This window comes from Canis lupus, chromosome 6, assembly GCF_003254725.2.
Source record: "Canis lupus dingo isolate Sandy chromosome 6, ASM325472v2, whole genome shotgun sequence".
Taxonomy (NCBI): domain Eukaryota; kingdom Metazoa; phylum Chordata; class Mammalia; order Carnivora; family Canidae; genus Canis; species Canis lupus.
Window position 1 is genome coordinate 28,829,687 of NC_064248.1, and position 24,856 is coordinate 28,854,542.

General features: G+C 39.0%; 1 protein-coding gene across 16 annotated transcripts in view; it reads right to left on the reverse strand.

The window, feature by feature from the left end:
• Positions 1–24,856, reverse strand: part of MRTFB (myocardin related transcription factor B) — a 210,701-nt gene that overhangs the window by 42,348 nt on the left and 143,497 nt on the right. For all 16 annotated transcript variants that reach the window (XM_025416466.3, XM_025416458.2, XM_035718209.2 and 13 more), the window contains 5 exons: positions 24,313–24,388; positions 20,129–20,290; positions 18,617–18,795; positions 5,602–5,736; positions 3,057–3,304 (listed from right to left, as the gene is read on the reverse strand). In XM_025416466.3, coding sequence (XP_025272251.1) covers positions 3,057–3,304; positions 5,602–5,736; positions 18,617–18,795; positions 20,129–20,290; positions 24,313–24,388 — 800 coding nt within the window. The remainder of the gene's footprint in view (positions 1–3,056; positions 3,305–5,601; positions 5,737–18,616; positions 18,796–20,128; positions 20,291–24,312; positions 24,389–24,856) is intronic.

The window sequence follows — 24,856 nt, forward strand, 5'->3', positions numbered from 1 at the left end:
ATGTCTTATGTATCATTTTTTTCCTTTCTAAAAATTCAGTTTTAAAATCTTACATTAGAATTATGAAAACACTTAATGTAAGTCAGTATTTTTCAACCTTATTTTCATTACTTTCCCTACAAGGAGCTTTTTTAGATTTTTTTTTTTTCCTCACCAACCTCCCAGGGAAATTTTAATACCACAGATGTACTGCATAATTACCTATGTACTACATGTGTGTCTGTGCTTAAATAAAAAGTGCAAGATTCCTCCCAACCAACTTTGGCTCTCTTGTGAACAATATTATCTCCCTGAGAAGGCACAATGTAAATTTATTATTCTATTCATACAGTATTTTTGGTTGAGATTCTACAATATCCTACTTGTTACTATGATTAACAGTTCAGTGTTTACTTCAGCCTTTGAAATAACAAGTTGATCTGTTTCCTCCCCAAATTGATGGAGAAAGAAAAGGTGGTGTGTGTGGGGGACCTTGATGAATGTGATGACAGAAACACAAGTTCAGAAATACAAAGGAACCTTCCAGGGCCCTCCAGCAGGGTGTGGCCACGCTGTGACCACAGCCCCGTCTCCTACGGTTGCTGCTCTTCCCAAGGTGGCAGGATTCTTGTGTTATCAAGTAGAATCCCACTGCCGGGGGTGCTACGAGACTACAGGACCTCCACATTGTTTCCTCTTCCAGAATTTTGGTTAGAAGAAACGCTGTATTAGAAAATAATGTCTCCACTTTCAGGACGTGGACATTAAACACAAGTGATGCTCAGTCTTTGTGTGGTGAACTAATACACGACAATAAGCTACCTTTCCTCCTTGTTCTTTTCATGTGATGCTTTCCTTGGGTGGGTGGCATGGCTGCTGCATTATTGGGAATGTTTATGGAGGAGAGGGGGACTGTAGTCTTAGTGGAAAGAGAAGGTACTCTTAGAGACCAGCTACCCAACACCTCAGATATCCTCCTCCCATCTACAGACCTGCCCCAACAGTCCATTTCTTTCATTATCGAAAAGACTATTTCACAGATAGCACACACACAAAAATCCTTTTATGGGATTTTCAGTTTAACAGGTTTTCTTGCCTGGAGTAGGGTCAGTAATTTCAGCTCTTCCTGGAGTTACTGGAGGAGGAGGAGGACAATGTCATGTGTTGAGTGTGCTGCTCGATATATCGTAAGGAGTACACGGATGGGAGCCAGGGTTCGCGCTCGCATCCCTGCTGCCTGCGCTGCTCAGAGCATCATAAGGAGCACACAGATGGGAGCGAGGGTTCGAGCTCGCATCCCTGGTGCCTGCTGCCTGAGGGCAGAGGCAGGGGAGGATGCCTCCCTCAGGCCCAGACAAAGCTGTAAAGCGGCGGCAGTTTGCCTCTGATACTTTTCCAATTCTCTTTGGTCTTCCCTGGTTCCCTTCCAATGTCAACATCTCACTCAGGCCTGCTTGCTCTTAAAATAATAACATGCAACACAAATTCTTTCTTCATCACTGTGCCCCGATGTTTTAGATTTAAGTACTTCACAGTAAGGTCTGAATGACTAATAGGTCTAATCTTCTTCGAGATATCAGGGTCTTAAGAGAAAAAAGTGGAATTGATAATTGTTAGCATATGAGAAGAAGTTTCTTAACAGAGGGGCTTTTTAGTGGGTCTTACTCCTTTTCTATTCCTAGAAAATAGGGCTCCCTAGGGAGGAATGCTTAAGCATATGTGTAGAAAGCAGGAGTCAAGTTTCTACAGATTATAAATTGGGTGGCTTGGTCACCAAAAATATTTTTTATTTTAATGAAATTTTGCATCTTTTTTTAAGAGTTTGAGTTGAATGCAAATATCCCTTTCTGCTAAAAACTGAGGGAAATGAAGGACAAGTCTGCATTTTTATGTTATGCTTCCAGAAAATGCATACTAAGGATGGCTATCTCAAAATTTCCTTTAGCACATCACTAAAATTTGCTATGGATGCCTTGCTATAGATTCAGTCTTGGAAGCTGTTGGAATTCACTTCCTTCTGTCCCTCCCAACTGGACTCAGACTCAGGAAACATGTTCCCTCTCCACAGTTGTTGGTCGCCGAGACCTTAGTTGTCTTTGAAAAATCTCTCATCTGTTCCTTCCTTTCCGTTATCAACACCCTTTCATCTTCTCACATCTACTTTGTTCTGAAAATTGTCTTTCCTGTTTCCAGACTCCCCTTCATTACCAGCAGCAAACATTTCTTTCTCGTGCTTTGATTTCACCACAACAGCCTTCTGAATCACCTACCACATCAAGATTCAAGGCTGCTCATCTGCAAGCTCCTCCAGACAGTGGTTCTACTCACTTTTGTCTTCTACTTTTCTCAAAAGCTAATCACATTCTTTATTCGGGCTATTTTTCTCATCATCCAACAAATAGTCATCGCCCACTCCTTCCTCTGTCCTTGCACCAGGATCATTCTCCTATGTTTGAAAGGGCCCTTCCCTTCTTTCAGGCTCTTTCCCATATAAATATCCCACTTTTTCATAAAGCTTTCCTTGACCACTCCAGCTTCTAAACTTGTCTGCCTGTTTTTTTTTTTAATTAATTAATTTTTTTGAAGATTTATTTATTCATGAGAGACACAGAGAGAGGCAGAGACACAGGCAGAGGGAGAAGCAGGCTCCATGCAGAGAGCCCGATGTGGGACTTGATCTGGGGACTCCAGGATCACACCCTGGGCTGAAGGTGGCGCTAAACCGCTGAGCGGGTTAAACAGGGATCCAGGGATCCCTTTTTTTTTTTTTTTTAAACTGTTTATAACAGGCTGCACACTTTTTATGCTTTTCTCATAGCACCTGATGCTATCTGGGTGAATAATATGCAAATCTTCCCTGGGGAGTAATTGTGAAAAGTCACTTCTAACTTGAAAGGTCCGGAATGTATTTCTGAGGACAGAAACTGGACCAGAACGCAGGCTGTTTTCACTGGGACCCAGGTAGTCCCCTGTATGCTACACTTTGATGACACTCAACACCAATAAATCACAACATCCAACCTTTAGACACCAGTGGTCCTCATCAGAAGACCACGGTACAAGCCCCCAGCCCGTACTTAAGTGGTGCCGGCAGGATGGTCTGGTAGTTGTAATGCTGCTGCTGCTGGCTCAGGATCTGGAGCTGTAGAAACAACTGCTGCTGCTGGAGCAGGCGGGCGTAGTTGGAGTCCATCTGCGGCTCGCTCTTCTCACCTTTCTGGTCGGGAGGAATGTACTGGTGGTACTTTAGCTTCTTAACGCGGGGCTTGGGCTCTTTGCACTTTTTGCTGCGGTGTTTGTCATTAGGATTCTTGGGATGGCTTTGCTATTTTTGAGAAAGAGAAGAACATTTTAAGGGATGCCATCACAAGCGGCCTATGTCACTGGGTGCCCAAATGATCTGAAATACAGAGGTGGTGCACCCCAGAACCTGGGGCGGCTGCTTGGGAAAGTGACAGTATTAAATACATTTCCAGAGCCAGAGAAGTGTGTACGCTTCCTCTGACCAAGATGTCTGGCTCCTAAGAACTGACCTTCTCCTGCTGCTTTGTTCCCTCAGAGCCAGAGAACAATATTCAGCTCAGCATTATCTATTGGGTTTCAACAAGCAGTCACTTGAGGTGTCACATGTAGACACACTTCTAATGGAATAGAACAGACTATAAAGTTACGTATTCTTTTTTTTAAGCCTTTTTTTAGAGGGGGGTGGGGAGGGGCAGAGAGAGAGAGATGGAGAGAGAGAATCTTAAGAAGGCTCCATGCCCACTGCAGACCTTGATGCAGGGCTCGATCTCATGACCCTAAGATCATGGCCTGAGCCAAAATCAAGAGTCACTTAAGTGACAGAGCCCCCCAGGTGCCTGCCCCTCAAGTTATGTATTTCTAAGGAAAATGTATATCAAATACTGCAATCTCACATTATTAATCAATTCACTGTCATTTGCTTATTGTGCTGTTACTAACAGATTTTTATCCCTGATCTTTCAAAGCGGTTACAATGGATGGAGTCTGGGTTATGGAGGTTGTACCCTAACTGTTATGTAATGATGAAACCATTGACTCGGCTGATCAGGAAGGCACCTATGGAAAGAGGGAGGGGGACAGACACACAGTAACCAGGATGTCTCAGGCTAAATCTGCTATTACCTATTCATTGGCATGTTCTCTCACAACGTGAGGGTGGGGAACAGCTTTCGTCACAGAAAAATCCACAGAACTGTGGGCTGTTTCCTACTGTGTATCTGACTTTTCCCCTGTAGCACAGTCCTAGGATCTCCGATCTGGCCTCTGAATCTCACATTCTCAAACAGTGCCTCCTGCCCTAGAGTCAAAGGAAGGAGACACGAGTGAGGGGAGAAATTTGGAGAGGAGAGATGGGTCACCATCCAAACTGTCTCTGTGCCATCCGTGCCACACGTCTGGGGATAGAGCAGAGGAGGAGAGCTGATGTTATTAGCTCAGCTGCCACATGCCACACTCTGGAATTTCTGGCTCCAGTACTACATGATGGAAGATGGTGAGATACACTTAATGTGCCCCAGAGCCACAGACACTGGGCCGCACAGACACAGAGAGGCTGGAGGAGAAGCAGAGCCTTGTGTGCAGGAGAGTGGAGGCCAGAACAGTGCTAGAGGGTGGATGGAAGTGAGGAACCTGCACCAGGCTAACGGAGCTGCCCTGTGTTCCTGGGGAGGCAAAAAGAAGGCTCACCTGCCCTGCAGGAAGGAGCCTGGACCCTGCCTGGCCTTGTGGCTTCTTCTGCCCTCACTTCCTCATCTGGAAGGTGCTGGGAGGGTTGGCTAGCTCTCTACAGCCCCTTTACACTTCTAAAAGTTTGAAATCAGTGTTCTTCTTTGTTTGGCAAAAGCTGTATCTGAGATGATGACATTATTCCTCTGTCTATCCATGCCCCTGCCCTTTATTTAGCAGTTCTAAATACACTTAAAAAAAAAAAAAACAACTTTACATGTATACTACATATTTGAAAGTTTGATCTTCTGTAGTGTTGATTCACTGAATTATTTGCACCAAGTAAAAAGTAGGGACCAGTGCCACCAATCTGCAGCTTATCTGAAGAGCAAACCAAGCTTCAAAAGGGCAAATCTGCTAAATCAAAAACACAGCTGCTTGTCTGAAGCCTTTAACCTGTCATGTAATATATCTGGAATACCACTGAGACTGACCTTGTGTATAAAATCCAAAATTATGTTACCATTAAAGAGATCTGTTTGTGAGGCTCATGACTCCCAAATGCTGTGCTAAAGCAGCTCTATCTTACTGTCCTCCCAGTGTTCCTCTCATCTTGGCAGCCTGGATGGTAGCAGAATTGGGGATTGCTGATAAAATGTATCCTAAAGCCTTTTTGCATGGCTCCAGGAGTTGCATGGAGACCAAATTTTGCACGGTTCTTCCATGACTACAGAACAATAGGGCATTTGTTGAAGGTGGTAGTTTCCAATACTAAGGCGTGATTGAGCAAGTCTGCCTGTGGTTTTGTTTTCAAGGCTTCAGACCAAAAGCCAGGCTGGGGCAATGCAGACTTGTGCCTCTGTGTTCCACGTACAGAGCCACAGACAAACCACCAGTAGAGACCTCAAACCAGCATGTGTGCAGGGAACTCACCTTTACCAGTGCTGGCCCAGGCTTTGCTGAGGACACAGTGTTGGTGGGGAGAACAGGAGCTGTGGACCTGGTGGGGGGCTGATCCGTAGGAGGAGTTTTCAAGAATTCAGGAACTGCTGGGGATACTGGAGTAAACTGGTGGAAAAGGCAGAAAGGGAACAAGTCTGTGAACTCAACGACATAAAATTAGAAAAGCCAGAATTAGAAGGGAATGACCTCATTTTTTTTTAAGTTGACTAGAAAAGAAACAAAAGAAAGATATACTATTATGTCTGAGACCCAGATGTTGGAATAACATGCGTTACCTCGATGGAGCCAATTAGTCTTTGTCCCAACAGCAATGAAAAGCTCAAGCTAAATAAGGTTAGGTTGACTCCACCCTAGTAGTGTTTTCTTAGAAATATGGTCAGAACCACCCTGTTTTGGCAGAAGAAAAGTCCAAGACTCTTGTAAAAATGATCAAAACAATACATAATACTTGTAAGGTTCTCCTGCTGTAGGAATCACAGTAATGATCCTGCTGAATTCAAATGTGATATTTAGCCTTTGTTGCAGGGTCTGATCAGCCTCTATAGCACACCCCAGGCCTGGTAACATTTTGTAAGAAAGCTCCTATTTCCTGGAGGTGCACTCCAAGTACATGTTTTTAAATGTGCTTTCCAGCTTATGTCCCTGTGTCCAGGCCTGAATAGTGCTCTCCTTAACCACTTCCCCCATTTCTCACAGTGAGAGGGCATCTGAAGAATGTATTTTGATTATATCGACTCATTTCACTGATGGTGCACCCTCACACCTAAAGCAAGAAGCTAATTTGTTACCAAGGCCAAACAAGCAACCACCAGACCTCAATTTGGAGTTGTATATTAACAAAGGAAGTTACCTGCAGAAGGCTCTGATAGCTTTTCTCAACAACCTAACGACCCATTTCCACTAACAGTCTACTTTAGATAGATTTTAAGGATTCATTCACCGGAAAGAGATATTACTATTCTAACAAATCTGATTATGGCTACATGGACTTAACTATTACCAGCCTTATTTTAAGGAAAAAACATCTTCCTTTATCACTTCCACTCCCCAACGCAACTCTCGAATTCATTACGAGAATTAAAGTCAGTTCTTTTGCTGATGTATTTGGGTTTAAGAATAGCACACTGTATTTTCCCTTCTTAAAATAAATGACCTGAGAACTCAGAGGCTATTTAGCAGCAAGAAATATGAAGTTTGGCACATACTAGTTACTCAATAAATATTTGTGTAATGGGTGAATGGAAATTCCTTGTGGCTTTACTCATGCGGGGTGAGACTCTCAAGGCTAGCTGAGACTGTGAATATGTGTGTGGGTGTGCAATGAACTGTGCTTGCTCATGTGGGCACTCTCTCTGAGCTCGCTTTTCCTTTTTGTCACTGATTTCAGCTTTTAAGTAATTATTACTGTCAGCATTGACAATAAAAAGACTTGACTTTTTAAAGATCGCTACATAGTAGCCCCCTTAGCCATGGTTTATTATTCTGCGTTTTCAGTGACCCGTGAGCGTCCGTGGTCCTGAAGCAGATGACCCTTCTCTGACATACGGTCAACGCTATATCACATGCCTATAACGTTCACCTCACTTCATGTCATCACGTAGGCACTGTATCCTCACTATTAACACTACAAGTCAAAGGAGGGCAAGTATAGGATGGTAAGATATTTTGAGAGTGAAAGACTACTTTCACATAACTTTTATTATACTACATTGTTTGAACTGCCCTATTTTATTACTATAGTTAATCTCTTACTGTGCTTAATTTATAAACTGAACTTTACAGTGATTGGTGTATAAAGGAAAAAACAGTATACACAGTGTTGGGTACTATTCATGGTTTCAGGCATCCCCTGGGGGTCTGGGAATGCATCCCCTATGTATAAGGGGAGACTACTGTACTCAATTTCATTCAAACAGAAGTGGAAGAAAGGGACTTTTCGGAGAGTCTTGACACCTGTGTTCCAGGCTGACTTCTGCCCCCAAAAGGCCTTGAGCCAAGCTGCCTCCTCAGTGAACCTCTGACATGAAGTGGAGGGTCATGGTCCACTAACCATTGCTTTAAACGATGTAGTTTTAAGTTATTTGTGTTCCTTTAACTTTGCACATTTTTTGGAAATGAGGATATTTATCTCTGGGTCAATTTTCACACAGGGAGAAATATTCCTTGGCTGTTAATAATTGGCATATGAAGTGGAATCACATACTTGAATATATACATTTATATATGATAAATAAATATATTTCCTCGCACATAAATTCTAACCTGGCAAGCTATTTTACCAGTCCAGCCCCCACTGACTGATATGATAGCTATGATGCATTTGAGTAGTCAGTGTTAATAATCTGAAAAACAATCCAGAAGCATGAATGTGGTATCAATTATGTTTGAAAATGTTTCTCCTATATTTCTAGACCTTGTCTAATTGACTTCAGCCTTGAATACTGATACTCTCATCTTATTAGCTCTTTTCATATTTCAGTGTGACTTTGCTACCCAGAAAACCACAGATCCCACTGTAACATAGGAATAACCCAAATGAAATACAGTGATTATTAACATTACTTAATCTGAAGATAAATTCTGGTAAAAAGGGAGAAATGGCTAAACTCTTATTTACATTTTGCCAGTGTTTTTTATGTGCCTTAGAAACAACCCCTCAAACAATCTTACATCCTATCTAGATGTTGGGATCCCAGTGGCTAGAGTAACAACAACGACAAAAGTCTAAGATCTAAATATCAGTACTTCTGAAATGACAGTATTCCAAAAGGTATAAAAAGAATATCCAGGCCATAAAGGATACTTACTATACTTATTTTGTTCCACAGTAAAGTGAGCGATATGTTAAAATCTTAAAAGAATGCTTTAAATGTTTAAATTTCCACTGAGACCTAAGTTCACCTTTTGTACTTTCAAAATTTAATCTCAAAATGATTCAGAATCTTTTCTCCAAGGAAACAAAAGAGCTGCAAACTTTGTTTTATTGGATCTGACCACTGTTCCCAAGCTACAGGTCTCATGACCTCCAATTCAACTGTCATCACGACACCATGACAAGAAAAGTCAGAAAAACATTGTTATCTAATGATGAATATTGAGGCTTTAAATAAAACTGAAAAAGCAAGCCCTCTGAACCTTAAAGATTGACTTTTCACTTCTTAGAAATTGCTAAGGGAAAGTTCTGCTACAAAAGAAAAAAATAAGTCTGAGTAAATGTTTAAGCTGATTAAAATTTTACAATGTATCAGGTGTCTGCCCTGGTTCCTTGCATACACTTGTCAAGGACCAATCACTGTTCTTTGGTAAGTTCTTTTTTTATTAGATTTCTTTATGCGATCTAGAGGGGCAGAAACTAGATATTTAAAAATAAAGCTTTTTTTTGTACTGTAGATTTTAAAACTAAAATAAATGTGTTTTTAATTTAGGATGCAGCAGCAATCTTAATTAAGATGGGACTATGCAAATAAGAAATTCAAAATGCAATTATTCTTTAAATATTGTTTCCATATTCTGATCCCCAAATAAAATGAACACTAGTCAATGAATAAGTTGAATACAGATAAAAAACACATGCTTTGTTGTGTATCTAATAGATGGATATTTTATGTTAATTCTACTTTTGTTAAAATATATCACTTAGCACTGACCGCTCTGTTTATACAATGCATAGTTAAAAGTTTAGGCATTTCATTTTTAGTACCAGGAGTTGAACATTACTCTTTTGGCAATATCTGGTGGATATTTAGCTGGCACAAGATGACTTGATTAGTAGTGAGGATTTGCATGTATCCCTTATTTAAAAAACTGATTATTTTTAAAAAGTTGTGGTAAAAAATATCTAATAAAAGTCACCATTTAAACCATACAGTGGTTTAAAGCATATAGTTCTATGGCATTAAGTGCATTCTCGCTGTTCTGTAACTCTCACCAACACCCATCTCCAGAACTTTTTCATCTTCCCAAACTAATATTCTCTATCCATTAAACAAGTCTCCATCCTTGTCTCCCACCAGCTCCTGGCAACCACTATGTACTCTATGTATGAGTTTGACTATTCTGGGTACCTCAAAAGAGTGGAATCATACAACATTTTTCCTTTTGTTTATTTCACTTAGTGTAATGTCCTCAAGGTTCATCCATGTTGTAGTGTGGGTCAGAATCTCCTTCCTTTTTAAGGCTGAATCATATTTTATTGTATGTATATACCATATTTTGTTTATCCATTCATTTGTCACTGGACAAAAGGGATGCTTCTACCTTTGGCTGTTGTGGCTAATGCTGTTATTGAACATGGCTGTACAAATACCTGTGCCAGTCCCTTCTTTCAATTCTTTTAGGCAAATACCCAGAAGTGGAATTTCTGGATCACAGGGTAATTCTAGTTTTAGCTTTTTGAGAGAAGTACTATACTATTCTCTATAGTGATGCCACAAGGATTCCAATTTCTTCACATCCTTACCAACATTTCTTAATTTTTGTTCTTTGGAAAATAGCCATACTAAATGGTGTAAGGTGGTATCTCATTGTCGTTTTGATTTGCATTTCTCTAGTGATTAGTGCTGTTAAGCATCTTTTCATGTGGTTACTGGGTATCTGTTTATCTTCTTTTTCCTTTCTTCCTCTTTCTTTTTTCTTTTCTTTTCCCTCCCTCCCTCCCCTCTCTTTCTTTAATTTTTTAAGGGGTAAGGGACAGAAGGAGAGAGAATCTCAAGCAGGCTCCACACTCAATGTGGAGCCCTGATGTGAGACTCGATATTATGAACATGAAATCACAAACTGAGCCAAAATCAAGAGTCAGACACTTAACTGAGCCACCCAGGTGCCCCGTTTCTTTCTTTCTCTTTTTTTAAAGATTTTATTTATTTATTCATTCATTCATTCATTCATTCATTCATTCGAGAGAGAGAGAGAGCACACGAGCATGAGTGGAGGCAGGGAGGCAGAGAGAGAGAGAGAGAGAGAGAGAGAGAGAGAGAGAGAGAGAGGAAGAGGCAGGCTCCTCACTGACCTGGGAGCCCAACTCGGGGCTCAATCTCAGGACCCCAGGATCCTGACCTGAACCAAAGGCAGACACTTAACTGACTGAACCACCCAGGTGCCCTTATCTTCTTTAGACAAATGTCCATTCTTGTCCTTCACCCCTTTTTAAATCAGGTTACTTATTTTTCTGTTGACTTGTGGGAGTTGTGTATATATTCTAGGTATTAACCCCTTATCAGATATGTGATTTGCAGATATTTTCTCCCATTCCATGGGCTGCCTTTTACTGTTATTAATGTCCTTTGATGCAAAAAAGTTTTTCATTTTGATAAAGCCTAATTATTTTTTCTTTTATTGCCTTGGTGTCACATCCAAGAAACCATTGCCAAACCCAGCGTCTTGAAGCTTTCCTATGTCTTCTAGGAGTTTTATAGTTTTAGGTCTTAGTCAAAATGACTATTGAGGCCAGAATGTGGAAGCAAAGTAGGTATTAGAATTACTATTATTCATTTTTGGTAACTGAGTTATGGTATTTGCATAGACTGTACAGTTGAAGAAATAATGTTATGTATGTATTCCTTAAATTACATAAGTAACAGTCATCATGATGAGTCATAAAAGGATGACAGAGGATGCTGTGCTGGAAAAGGGTCTTAGGAAGAATCTCCAACTGTTGTCTTAATAAAAACAAAGTCATTGGTTCAAACCTTGTGCAGGCCAGACAGACGTTCTCTTGATGACATCTACCCCAGGTAACACATGTGAAGCAAGCAGCTCAGTGCCTGGCCAGGAGTGCTCAGCATATGTTGGCCAGTACTTTTTATCCCTCATCTCAATTATATTTGATAAACTTTGACTTATTTATAAACTTGGTTTATTCTGTCCAATGTACACTTCAGACACTTCCCTACTGGTCACAGGAGAATGGAGGTCAGAACTAGGATAGAACGTGACCTCATGTTAATGCTGGAAACCAGCTCAAAATCGAAGCATGAATAGTAGCAGTGTCCTTTTGGTATGTAAGTTATAAGAAGCAAGATCAGGTTACAGTACAAACTAGAGCCAGTATCTTGGATACCCTAATTCAGGCCTTTACTGATAAGCATTTGTAATAAAAGTTAGTCTAATTTTGATCATGTTATGTATGTGTACATGGATTACCTGTTAGACCTTGCTCATCCTCTTGGTTATCTTAAACCTAAGGTCTCTATTATTTGGAAAAGGTCATGTACCTGAAGGTTGCTTGACACAATGGGAAAAAAGTGCACCAAGTTCCCCTAACCCTGTCTTCATGAAAGTACACTGAGTACCTGAGCCACAGGGTCCCCGTCAGCACTACTTCCAATTCACCACAGGGATTGTCCCTATAGCACAGACTGAAGATGAACACAGATCTTGCCAGGTCACGCTTACAGTTAAGCATGTGGGTGCTTAAAATAAATGATGAATTAAATGGCTTAAGAAATTGCTGAGAGGACAGCCCCGGTCGTGCAGTGGTTTGGTGCTGCCTGCAGCCTGGGGTGTGATCCTGGAGACCCGGGATCGAGTCCCACATCGGGCTCCCTGCACGGAGCCTGCTTCTCCCTCTGCCTGTGTCCCTGCCCCTCTCTCTCTGTGTCTATGAATAAATAAATAAAATCTTAAAAAAAAAAAAAAAAGAAATTGCTGAGAGAAAAAAAAGTCCTGCGATTAAAAGCACCAGTGAAGCAGCTCCTGCTGCCCACATGTGGCTAGCTGTTTTTAATTTTCTGCAGCTTTTCCATTGTTCAAGAGGTGCTTAGGCATAAAATAAGCTAAGCTCCAATATGTGATGTGTGTTCCATTAATGTTCTGGCAAATTCCTTTCCAGCTGTACTTTGATCAGAATTGAAAAGAAAAAAGTCCAGGGAAAGGCAGTGTTAGTCTCTTAACAGACCACACAGAAATACATATTTCAAGAATAATTCTGGGGGGAGGTGAAATGTACATTTTGAAGGAAGTATATGGTAGTGTATTATACTGTCCATGATGTGAAGTCATTAGAATTTTAGCACTGCGATTGGAAGAAAAGAGCCTGGAAAATCTGTTCCTTACCTAAATATTATATGTTAATTTTTTTTTGGTAGGGAATATAATTTTTATTTGAATACTTTCCTAAAGGACTCAATCCTCTCTATTTGTGAGTTCTAAAAAAGAATTCAGGAGACAGTGTGTCACAATACATTTTGGAATAAAGCAAGCCATAAAGATATCTTGAACCAAATTTTAAGTAATTATCTCAAATATAACTTCTAAAGAAATGAAAAATTCCCTGCATTGGCTCTGAACTCTGTATTAGGCCAAAAAAAAAAAAAATGAACAGGGAAATTAGAAAATTGTGTTTAAGCCATGGAATTAAATGTGCAGCATGAAATGATGACTAATTAGCATATGAAAAACCTTGGTTCAGGCAAACAAGAAGCAAAGCAAAATCGATGACAGTTACTCCAATAGTGATCTGTGAACCCGTTAGCTGCCAGCAATGGATGTGTTGCTACCGGACTACCTTTTTTTTTTTTTTTTTTTTTTTAATTTAAGTAAGCTCTGCACCCAACACGGGGCTTAAACTCACAGGCTCTATGACTGAGCCAGCCAGGTGTCCCACTACCCCACTGTCTTGTTTTTTGCAAGAGGATTTAGTCCACAATGCACTGGAAATCAAACAAACATAAAAAATAAAACACAGGTTAGTCTTTCACTACAGGCAATTTGAGGACCACTAGTCCATGGTAACTAAATTCACCATTAAACTCTTCTATTGAATTGACAATGACCAAGTCATTGAACAAACACTAGATAGCAGTGAAAATAATTAAAGTACAAAATGTGCCAAAACAAACTCTAGTTATCATTTCTAGATGACATTAAAATTCCCAAGGCTTTACAGGCATCACAAGGTTTGCCTGTGCAGTTGATTACAGGACCAAAACCCAAAACCTACATCATACCTATAATCCTCCTCAAGGATCGTCTTCTTCAGCATCAATACAGCACAATTAATAGGAAGATGCTTCTTTAATTGCATGAATAAAAGTGTAATAATGTGAATCTTTGTCAGATTACAAATACTAACACACTTAATACAAGGGAATTTCATACAGTTTAAGAAGATCTCAAGGTAAATGGCACAGAAATTATTTAACTAATTAAATAATTTTTTAATTATTTATTGAGGCAAGCTGGCCCTAGCTAGGTTTTAGGTTCTCTTCCCTGAACACGTAAGGAGGCACTGAACCACTCTCTGAAGTGGGTCTTTTGCTGCAGGCCTGTCGACAGATAAAAAGCAGGCTGTCAGTGCACGCAGCAGGCAGAACCGGGGCTCCAGCAACATTAGTGTCATAAAAACTAGTGTTTAAGTTCTGGATGGCCCAGGGCTTTGTGTGCATTGCACTGGTAATAAACAGACCATGTTTATGCTTCAAGAAACACGGCTAGTCCTTTTTACCCCAAGGGCTTTGGAAATGTCAGCCCACTGGGAGGGACTCCCTCTGGTTAAAGTTTTTCACCTGTAAACTTAGCTGGAGACCAAGTTTCAAGAGCAAAGTGAAAAACCTAATACAAGCAATACAGGGCAACTGAAATTGCCAATATCCTACACCACAGGGAACTATCATGATACCACTACCAGGGAGATGGCTGATGTGACAAAAATCCCATTACTGAGAAAGTGAAGGCCACACTAATGGCTGTCTGGTATCCTGACCTACCCAGAGACCAACCAACCAAAATGCTAAGAAGAACTGGTTTTTGATGGTATTTACTTCATACTTGACATTCTTTTTAGCCCTATTTTTAAAGCTCAAAACCAGGGTGCAGCAAATATGTGAGAACACTGTAGGAGCTGGACTCCCTTGCTCTCGTTTTCTGCCTTCTTAGACCTCAGACCCTGGGCAGGTCGCCGACCTCACCTTCTTCCAGACCAGGTTCCAGCCTAGTCAAGAGGCCAGTCACTCTTGCCCTGAAAGTCTGACAGGAGAATATGAACTTAGCTACCCACTCAACCTCTGATGAATCTAAGCTGGAGAGGCTCTAATTGCATGTGGAAGAACACAACAGACTGCTTCTACAAGCCTGGCACTGGTCACTGCTTGTGATGCTCAACTGTGGCACATGCGTTTTATACCAGGACCTGTGCTAGATGCAGAACACAAGGTGTGTGCACGCACATATGCACACACACTAAAGTAGCTCTTCTCCTCTAAGGGTCAAAGTCCTTCTACTCACGGGCTTACATTTTATTTAGGTGGAGGCAGACACAATAAGCAAATAAATTAGTGTGTTTCAGGTCATGGTGGTCAAGGCAATAGAGAACATAGTGCTGAGAGACCTAGTCCCTAACCAACAGATATTCATGAATGAGAAGAAATGCTGAAAGAAAATATGCAAACATTTTTAATCCCCAAATTTCTGTACCTCTCTGAACCCAGGCCTCTGCTGTAAAGGCTGAGCCAGACAGTTGCTAAATTCCTTCCCAACTTAAAGATTCTATGAGCCTGGGCTTTAGCAAGAACATTTTCTTCTGAATTTAACCAACTCCATTAAGTAGTTCAACAGCTTTGACTGTAAGGTAACTAAATAGTATTAAAACTTCAGTAAGGCAAGAACACGCTAAGGAGGTAAAAAACGAACTAGCCTAAGAGTTCTTATATAACCAAAAGAAACAGGAACACCCACTGAAAAATAAGAATTGAGAATTTTTAATGCAATTATCAAAAAGTATTTGTTAGATTCCTTCACAGGCGCTGTATTTTTCACTTCCCAACACAATCTGAGATGTGATAGGTGCTCAATAAATACTTGTTGAACAAATGAATTCAATCTAACCAAAATTAAGGAGTCAATTAAAATTTTCCAATCTCCAAACAGTGTGCAAGGTTTAAAGTGATGGTATTACTTACTTGTGGGAAAGACAGTAACTTTGTTTTTTACCTAACAAAGGACCAAATCCACTTCAAAATCTGATAATTATTCAAAGAGATGATCAGACAAGCACCCAACAAAGTATGTATAAGAACAATATATGCAGCAAATATGTGAAAATATAGGAGGGGCTCTTACTGTGCTTGTAACAGTGAAAAATAGAGACAAGTCTAGATAACCCACAATACAGAATTGGTTAAAAGATAAACTTAGCTACCTATTAAAAATGATATATATATATATATATATATATATATATAAAAATATAAATATATATACAAAGACCACTACTATGATTATGATTAAGGTATGAAAGTGACTTAGACATAAGAGTTCCTGCATGACCCAGCAGTTCCACTCCTAGGTAAATACCCAAGAGAACTGAAAACACATGGTCACATAAAAACTTGTCCAAACTCATTCAAAGCACCATTATTCGTAACAGCCACATGTCTGGAAGTACAGCTCAGGAGTAGAACATGTGACTTCATAACAGCCAAATGCCCAAACCAAGTGATGAACAGATACAGAAAATAAGGTATATCAATGGAGTATTATTCAGTCATAACAAAGAATTATGTCCTAATATAGGCTTTAACATGGATGAACCTTAAAATCATACTATATAAGAGAAGCCAATCACTAAAAATCACATATTGTATGATTCCATTTATATAATATGTCCAGAACAGGCAGATCCAGAGACAGAAGCAGACTGATGGTGGCCTAGGACTGGTGGAGGGGATACTGGGGAATGATTGTAATGGGTATGGGCTTCTTTTTTGGGATGATGAAAATGTTCTAGAATCAGATAGTGGTGATAGTTGCATAGTTCTGTGACTATGCTAACAACCACTGAACTAGACATTCTAAAAGGGTGAATTTTCCCAGTGTCATGTTTTACAGAAATAGAAAAATGCATCCTAATATTCATATGGAATCTCAAGTAGCCAAAAGTAGTCTTAAGGGCAGCCTGGGTGGCTCAGTGGTTTAGCGCCGCCTTCAGCCCAGGGCATGATCCTGGAGACCTGGGATCCAGTCCCATTTCGGGTTCCCTGCATGGAGCCTGCTCCTCCCTCTGCGTGTCTCTGCCTCTCTCTGTGTCTCTTGTGAATAAATAAATAAAATCTTAAAAAAAAAAAAAAAGAACAAAGTTGGAGGTCTCACACTTCTTGATTTCAAAATTTATTACAAAGTGATAGTAATCAAAACAGTGTGGTCCTGGCATGAAGAAAAACACATAAGCTAATTAAACAGAATACAGAGTCCTTAAATTATTATGCATATGGTCAAATGATCTTCAACAGAAGTGCCAAGACCATTTAATAGGGAAAGGACTGTCTTTTCAACAAATGATGCTGGGAAAACCGGATATCCACATGCAAAAGAATAAAGATGGATCCTTATTTATACCAAATACAAAAATTAAAATGGATTAAAGACCTAAATATAAGGCAAAAACACATAAATATAAAATAATACATAAATAAGTATTTTTTAATAAAAAATAAATATAAAAACCTAGGAGAAAACACAGAGAAAAAGCTTCATGACACTGGACTTGGCCATGATTTCTTAGTAGAATACCTAAAGCACAGGTGACAAACCCAAAAACAGACAAATGGCACTATATTGAACTTAAAAACTGTGCTTCCAAGGACACTATCAGTAGAGGGAAAATGCAACATAACAGGAGAAAATATTTGCTAATCATGTATTTCTAAAGGGGTTAATATCCAGAATATATAAAGAACTCCTACAACTCAACAGCTAAAAAACAGATAATCTGATTAAAGATGGGCAAAGGACTCAAATAGACATATCTCCATATACAAATGGCCAACAAAGATATGAAAAGATGCTTAACATCACAGTAATCACTGGAGAAAGGCTAATCGAAACCACAATGAGCTATGAACTCACACCACTAGAATGGCTACTATCAAAAGAATATAAATTAATAAGTGTTGGTGAGGATGTGCTGAAATTGAAATCCTTGCATGTTGTTGGTAGGAGTGTGAAATGTACAACCATTATGGAGAACAGTATGGAGGTTCCTTAATAATTAAAAACAGAATTACCATATGATCCATCAATCCCACTTCTGGGTATATGCCCAAAAAAACTGAAAGCAGGGTTTTGAAGAGATATTTCCAAACCCACGTACTTAGCATCATTACTCACAACAGCCAAGACACGGAAGCAACCCAATATCCACTGATGAATGGATAAACAAAACATGCTATAATGGAATATTATTCAGTCTTAAAACAGCCTTATCACATGCTACAACCTGAACAAACCTTGAAGACATTATGTTAAGTGACATAAGCCAATCACAAAAAGGCAAATATTGTATGATTCCATTTATGAGATCCCTAAAGTAGCTAAATTCATATGTATGTATTTATATATGTACTTATTTAAATTCCAGTATAGTTAACATGAAATGTTATGTTAATTTCAGGGGTACAATACAGTGATTCAATAATTCTTTACTTGACTCCGTGCTCATCATGTTAAGTGTCCTCTTTAATCCCCATCACTCAGTTCACCCATCCCCCCACCCTAAAGTAGTCAAATTCTTAGAAATGGAAGTGGAACAGTGATTGCCAAGGCCTGGAGAAAGGGGTTGGGGGATGCTGTTTAATGGGTACAGTTTCAATTTTGCAAGACAAAAAAGTTCTGGAGATCTGTTGCACAACAATGAGAATGTACTTAACACTACTGAGCTGAACATTTAAAAATGGTTAAGATGGGAAGAAAAAGAGGGGGATATATTTTATAGTATGTGAATTAAATCCCCAACAAAAGTTATGAGAAAAATTTTTAAAAAGCGAGTTACATAGCCATTTGTAAAATAAAAATACGGATATAAAATTCAAATAAAATGTAAGAATCTACTGAAACAAGTTAACGTGTTTGTATCACAGGTGAAAAAAAATCTCTATTTTCCCACAATTTTAGACTTTTCTTTTGGAAGAAGAAGAAATATAATTACCCTGATACATAAAAAACAAGTCTCAAAACTGTCTCTGTTTAGGGGTAGAAACAAGAAAGGTGATACCTGAGCTGGAGTGTTTGTGGTCACAGGAGACGGCGATTCGCTAACTTTTGGCTCACTTGGGGACGCGGCTGACCCCTGCGACTCCTGGCTGGCTGGCTGGTCTGGAGACAAAGCATCACTGCTGTCTTCATCAAATGAGAAATCGCCCTGAGTCTGAGGATAGTCCTCCTTCCCAACGCCTAAAGAAAGAAACGATTTTCAACTTATCTTGGCCTTAGAATACCAAGCTTAAAATGATAAAGGAGAAACATTGTTTATTACAAGAATGTAAGAAGCTGGTTTAAAAAAATTTTTGAACATAATGTACTTCCCAGAGGAAGAACACACCACTACCTATGATGAATACTTGGGGGAAAAAGTCAGACCTGAATCATATCAAGCCTTTGTATCCAACTATCAGTTGCAGCAAGTACAGAAGACAAGAAAAGTTTTTAGTGACACTGGGAATGCTAATGCATTCAGTTAATCCAGTATGTGGACATGCTAGAGAACATAACAAGGCCCGTTCACCAACAGTAAGAAAACCTACCGAGGAAATGAAGACTTAAGCGATATCAGCCAAAGACCAGGTGTGGACCTTGTGTGGATCCTGATTTGGAATACAACTGTTAAAAAACTTTAAGAGATGTGGGAGAAAATGAGGCCATGCCTTGGTATCTGCTGATGAGTCCTACTTCTTGGAGTGGCCCAGTTATACTGACACCTTACCTTGTGGGGCCCGTTTCTTTGAGACTGAATGGAATCATCATTGAATGCATTACTTAGAATCACTGACCACAAATTGCCTAAGAATTAAATGCATAATAATGCAAAATCTTCTTGCATTAGTATTATTGGTTATTATATAATATTATTGGTTAATATATAATATATTATAATAAGAAGCCCCCAGAGTAATGGAAACTGTAATAGTTTTTATAGTAGGATGTTAATTTGTCAAAATTGCTTGCCAATTAAGTGGTATTATTCCCGATTTTTTTTTTTCTGCTTAAACTTATGCCAGAAAAAAAAATGTATGTGTGGGGGAAGTGGGGAATGGAAACATTTGTAACAAAGTATGATAAGACCAGGATAAAATGGAGAGATATTACCATTCTTATTAAATATATCTGTACTCATGTGCTGTTTACTTTGCTGAACTAACATTGAACAAGCTACTTATCTTTCCTTTAAGTAAACAAAATAATGAAAAGTCTCTAGAACTCTTAACACAAGAGAAATTAAACAGTATAATGTAGTCAAGTTAACTCAGAAAGCACCATAATGAAATCGGAAACTAATACATCAACCTCAGACATGACAAGAGGAAGCTCTGTGTTGAGTGGTAACAGATGCTAGTCTTAGAATATATAAAACAACAACAATAATAATGGGAACTGGTTTAAGTGTTAACCAATTGCTACTTCACTCAGAAAACAACACTCATGATTGGTGCTGGCTTTTTAAATTAAATTTGTTTTAAACTTCCAAGTTTCTCTTTCTCCCAGAAAATAGTAAATTTTTGCATCTTGCCTATAATTGCTTCCTTAACACTGGAGTCCACAGGAAGGATGTTTTTCTCTACTAGCTCCATAGGACCAGGTCTCTGAGCAATCTTCTCATTCAGATCATCAGCTAGTCGAGCTCTTTTCAATTTCATCTGAGTGGCCTGCAGGGATGGCTCTGCAAATGTCTCTAAAAGAGAAAACACATTTTTAACCATTACTTGAATTACTCTATTCCATAATGTTATGTCAGGCCGACTGAATTTAATTTAATTGAAACTGGTTTAAGCATATTTATGTGTTCTCAATGTATTTAAGGAAAGAAAAATGACCGTTTAAGAATGCTCTAGTACAACATTTATACATTTTTAGGCCTCGATATTTTGTATTGTCTATACAATGCCCTCAGAGTCAAATTAACATGAACTCAAGCCAAAAACTGGGGTACTGCTATGGTTCATTTATGGTAGGAGGTTCACACTCACATTTATTAGGTATTGGAGATACGGAGGATGAAAAAGAGAATGTGGTCCGGGGCTCAAGAAGTATACAGTTTTAGATTTGCACTGGAAAGTCAATTCCTAGAAATGGAGGTACTAGATCTTACTTAGATTATAAGCTTCTCTGCAAGAGTCAGTGGGAAGAGCTACAGATCATATTCTTAAATTGATCCCTGTGTGTCTCACAGTCTTCATTAAGACTTCTTAAACACATTGTGTTTCTTTTTTTTTTTTTTTGAGATTTTATTTATTTATTTATGAGAGAGACAGAGAGAGGCAGAGACATAGGCAGAGGGAGAAGCAGGCTCCCTGCAGGAGCCCGATGTGGGACTTGATCCCAGGACCCTAGGATCATGCCCTGAGGGAAAGGCAGACAGATGTTCAACCACTGAGTCACCCAGGCATCCCTCTGTGTTTATTTCTGAATATATAACCTTGGAACATTCAATTACAGAGTAACCAATGGTCATAAAGAGCCTCAACTCATCTACTTACAAATGCAGTTGTACAACAAATGCGAAGCTAACATAAATATCATAATTTGTTCATTTGGGTAATTCTGTCAATGATTTGCATTTCTGGTATCTCTCCTTAACATTTTATCACAATTGTTCTCAATAATGTTTATTATTGATTAAAATAATGGTGAGGTATTAACTCAAAATTCCGAGTTGCCTCTTAAATTATATGGTAGAGAAGGTCTTTTAATGAAAGTCCCTATAAAAAATCTCAGGATCACTAATGTTTTTTTTGGGAGGTAAAATGTTCTGACTGAAGCCCAAAGCTCGCTGAAAGCCCATGACCCATAAACTACTCTCCAGCACATCTGAATACTTCTCTGTCCACCAGGTGAATTATATGCTTACCAAAAGTCAACCTTGATTGTCCACACAACAGTTCATATCAATTCATATGTGATGTCAACACATAATTTAACTAAATGTTATAGGAAAATGACAACCTTCAAAAATAAAATTATTTCTTGGGAACCTAGATTAAATGCTTTGGAATGACTTGATAAAGGTGAGTCATTAAAAAATAAATCACTGTCAAAATAAAAAATTAAAAAATAAATCACTGTCAAATTAGGGCTTACTAACAACTAAAATATCTGGGAAAATGATAAAATCTAAGATTTTTCAACTTAGATTGCTTTTCAAGTGTCTTTATGTTGTTTTTTCCACCCTCAATCGAAATTGTAGATGATGTAGGACAGTTGTGGTTTATGCAAGAAAGATGATGATCATGTAGATCACTCTCAGGTTGATGTTTAAATGTATTGTTAAGATCCAGGTAGGACAGGCTTCTGCCTTTCTCCTCTCTCCTATCAACACATCCAAGTGATATCAGGAATATGTCTGGAATGAAAATATCCCAAAAGTAAATAATGAGAGGCTGGCATTTTGTTATGTTTCTGTTCTTGGTCTTATCGTCTCTTCATCTCCATGGCACTGAGGCTGGATTTTTAGCTGAACTTCAGAAAAATAATGTAGACTTTGCCTGCCAAACATCCAATTCAATCAAACCTGGGAAAATGTTAAAATAAGTTGGGGGGTGGTTTAAAGTTATTTGTTAAATTACAAATGATATATTCTTTCTTACTTCAAAAATCCCAACTTGAGAACAGATGTTCAAAAAACATCACTTATGGTTCATTCATATACATAGTTAGGTTTCGAAATGTTGGTCTTTTTTTTTTTTTTTTGGTCTTTTTTTTTAAAAAAAGCAAATATGAGGGATCCCTGGGTGGCGCAGCGGTTTGGCGCCTGCCTTTGGCCCAGGGCGCGATTCTGGAGACCTGGGATCGAATCCCACATCGGGCTCCCGGTGCATGGAGCCTGCTTCTCCCTCTGCCTGTGTCTCTGCCTCTCTCTCTCTCTCTGTGACTATCATAAATACATTAAAAAAAAAAAAAATTGAAAAAAAAAAGCAAATATTCCTTTTGATAGCTAAATGTATTTGCATTTGGTCTTAATAATATTAATAAAGGCTGTTACAATCAGAAGGCAAGTTGAAACAGACAGTATTGTTCCTTCAAAAATGTCCTGTAAAGGTCACGATATTTTTAGGTGTACAAGGAGCCATTTGCCCAGTTACTTACCAGTACATTTGCCTCTTGAAGATTCATTTATCCCCGACAGCGGGTAGCTGTTCCTACCCTACCACTATTCTGGAAAGTTTTTTTTAGTCCAATGGGCTTCTGAGAACACAACTGAAAGTAGTGAAAGACATCTACCTCTGACCTCCCACTCAGATATGAAGATAGTCCTATAATCATAGATTCTTTGGAGCTACTATGGACTATAGATACCAACTTGATCCTTGGAATTTCTTTACAACATCCTTACTGTGGTGTCAGCCTGTGCCTGGTCCCTAATCACAGCAGCCTCTCATTGAGTACTTTTCACGATCTGTAATCCATTTGTTTTGCCCGTTTATTATCTGTCTGCGCCACTAGAATGTAAGCTTCATGAAGGCAGGCATCCATTTGACTCATTTGTTGGGTCTCTGGTGTCTAGCTCACTGGCCAATGAATTACCACCTCAAATGAGGGCAATCATATTGCTTCTGAAAGATTTTTGGACATGTCTGATACTTAGGATATTATTTATATTGAGCTACAATCTAATACTTTGTAATACCAACCTATTTCTTCTTTTTTTTTTTTTTTAAAGATTTTATTTATTCATGAGATACAGAGAGACACAGAGAGAGAGAGAGAGAGAGAGAGAGAGAGAGAGAGAGAGAGGCAGAGACACAGGCACAGGGAGAAGCAGGCTCCATGCAGGGAACCCGACATGGAACTCGATCCTGGGTCTCCAGGATCACACCCTGGACTGAAGGCAGGCGCTCAACTGCTGAGCCACCCAGGTTGCCCAATACCAACCTATTTCTAAAACAACTCTACCATTAGGCCAGAAGAATATAATATTCCTTCTACTTGAGAACAGTCTCAATCTTTGAGAAGTTTTCAGATTCTTTCTGTATCATCTCAGGGTTTAACACACTCAAGACTATCACAGGGTCAAGCTCCTAGTCTTGCTCAATAAGTCAAGTCAGAGAAGCAAAACAGTAACAAAATGTAACTTGGCAATTTAAGTTGGGGAAACCAGCTTTCAAGAATGCTCTCTTTAGAGAGAAAACCATGCTAGCCTGAGCCACATGTCTCACCAGAGATGGAATAGAACTGTCCTTACCAGGTTCACAAGTGATGAGGCTAGACCACTGAGAAAATCTGGGAGGCTATGGGTGTTTATGTTAATGGTCAGGTCACCGGGACTGTAGTGGATAGGTAACAACAAACAGAAGATGGTAAGTGTGAGCTCTGTACTAGGTTGACATAACGGGGTCCAGGTGGCTGAAAAATCTAGGGTTAGATTTGTGGCCACTGTACTCTTTATGACTTAATGGGCATATGTTCCTCACTGATGAAGAAATCCTCTGGACCAAAAATGTTTCTCCAGAACATGGTAGAGACATCTATGGCACCAGCTGGTGGGGAAGAGTCAGTCCATTAATGGGTTATTTAGAGAATCAAATCTTCCCCATGTATCTAATATAACATTTTAGTTTCGGGTCTTCAAGTTGCTATCCCATTTGGAGGATGTCAGCCTGTGGGGTAAGAAGTTACTAAAATGGAAATAAACAGCAATGGTGGAATTCTCATTCTTTTCTTAAGAAAACACAGAATAAGCAGAAATCAAAATTTTACCTTCTAAAATGTGCATCCTGACAAGTTCAGAACGATCTGGTCGGCTCCGAATCTTATGCTTCAAAAAGTTTTCAGTCTTAAAAAAAAAAAAAAAAAAGAGAGAGAGAGAGAGAGAGTGAAAAAGTCTTACCATAAATTGTTTATGACTTATTGTGGTTTTACATTCTTCTCTCAAGGTACTCCATTTAAATGAATTGTATGCTCTCTGGTCATGATTTTGGGAAGGAAAGAGTAGAAATTAGTACTTTGAAAAGCTATCACCCAACACATAACTTAAATTGCAGCCTTCAAAACTGCACAGGGATCTGAAGTGCATAAAGTAAGCACTTTCCAGACTTTTATTTTAAAACTTGGAAAAGGCAAAAGATAATTTGAACAGACATAGGATTCTGGTCATTTAAGTATCTAACATCTAGACTTTAGGTCAGATAAAAATCCACCTAAATTACAAATTTCTTTAAAATCCTAATGTATGTTTGTTAGTGAATTCATATCCCTGATCATATTTTCTTATTCAAAACAATTCTCAACTAGAACAATAAGG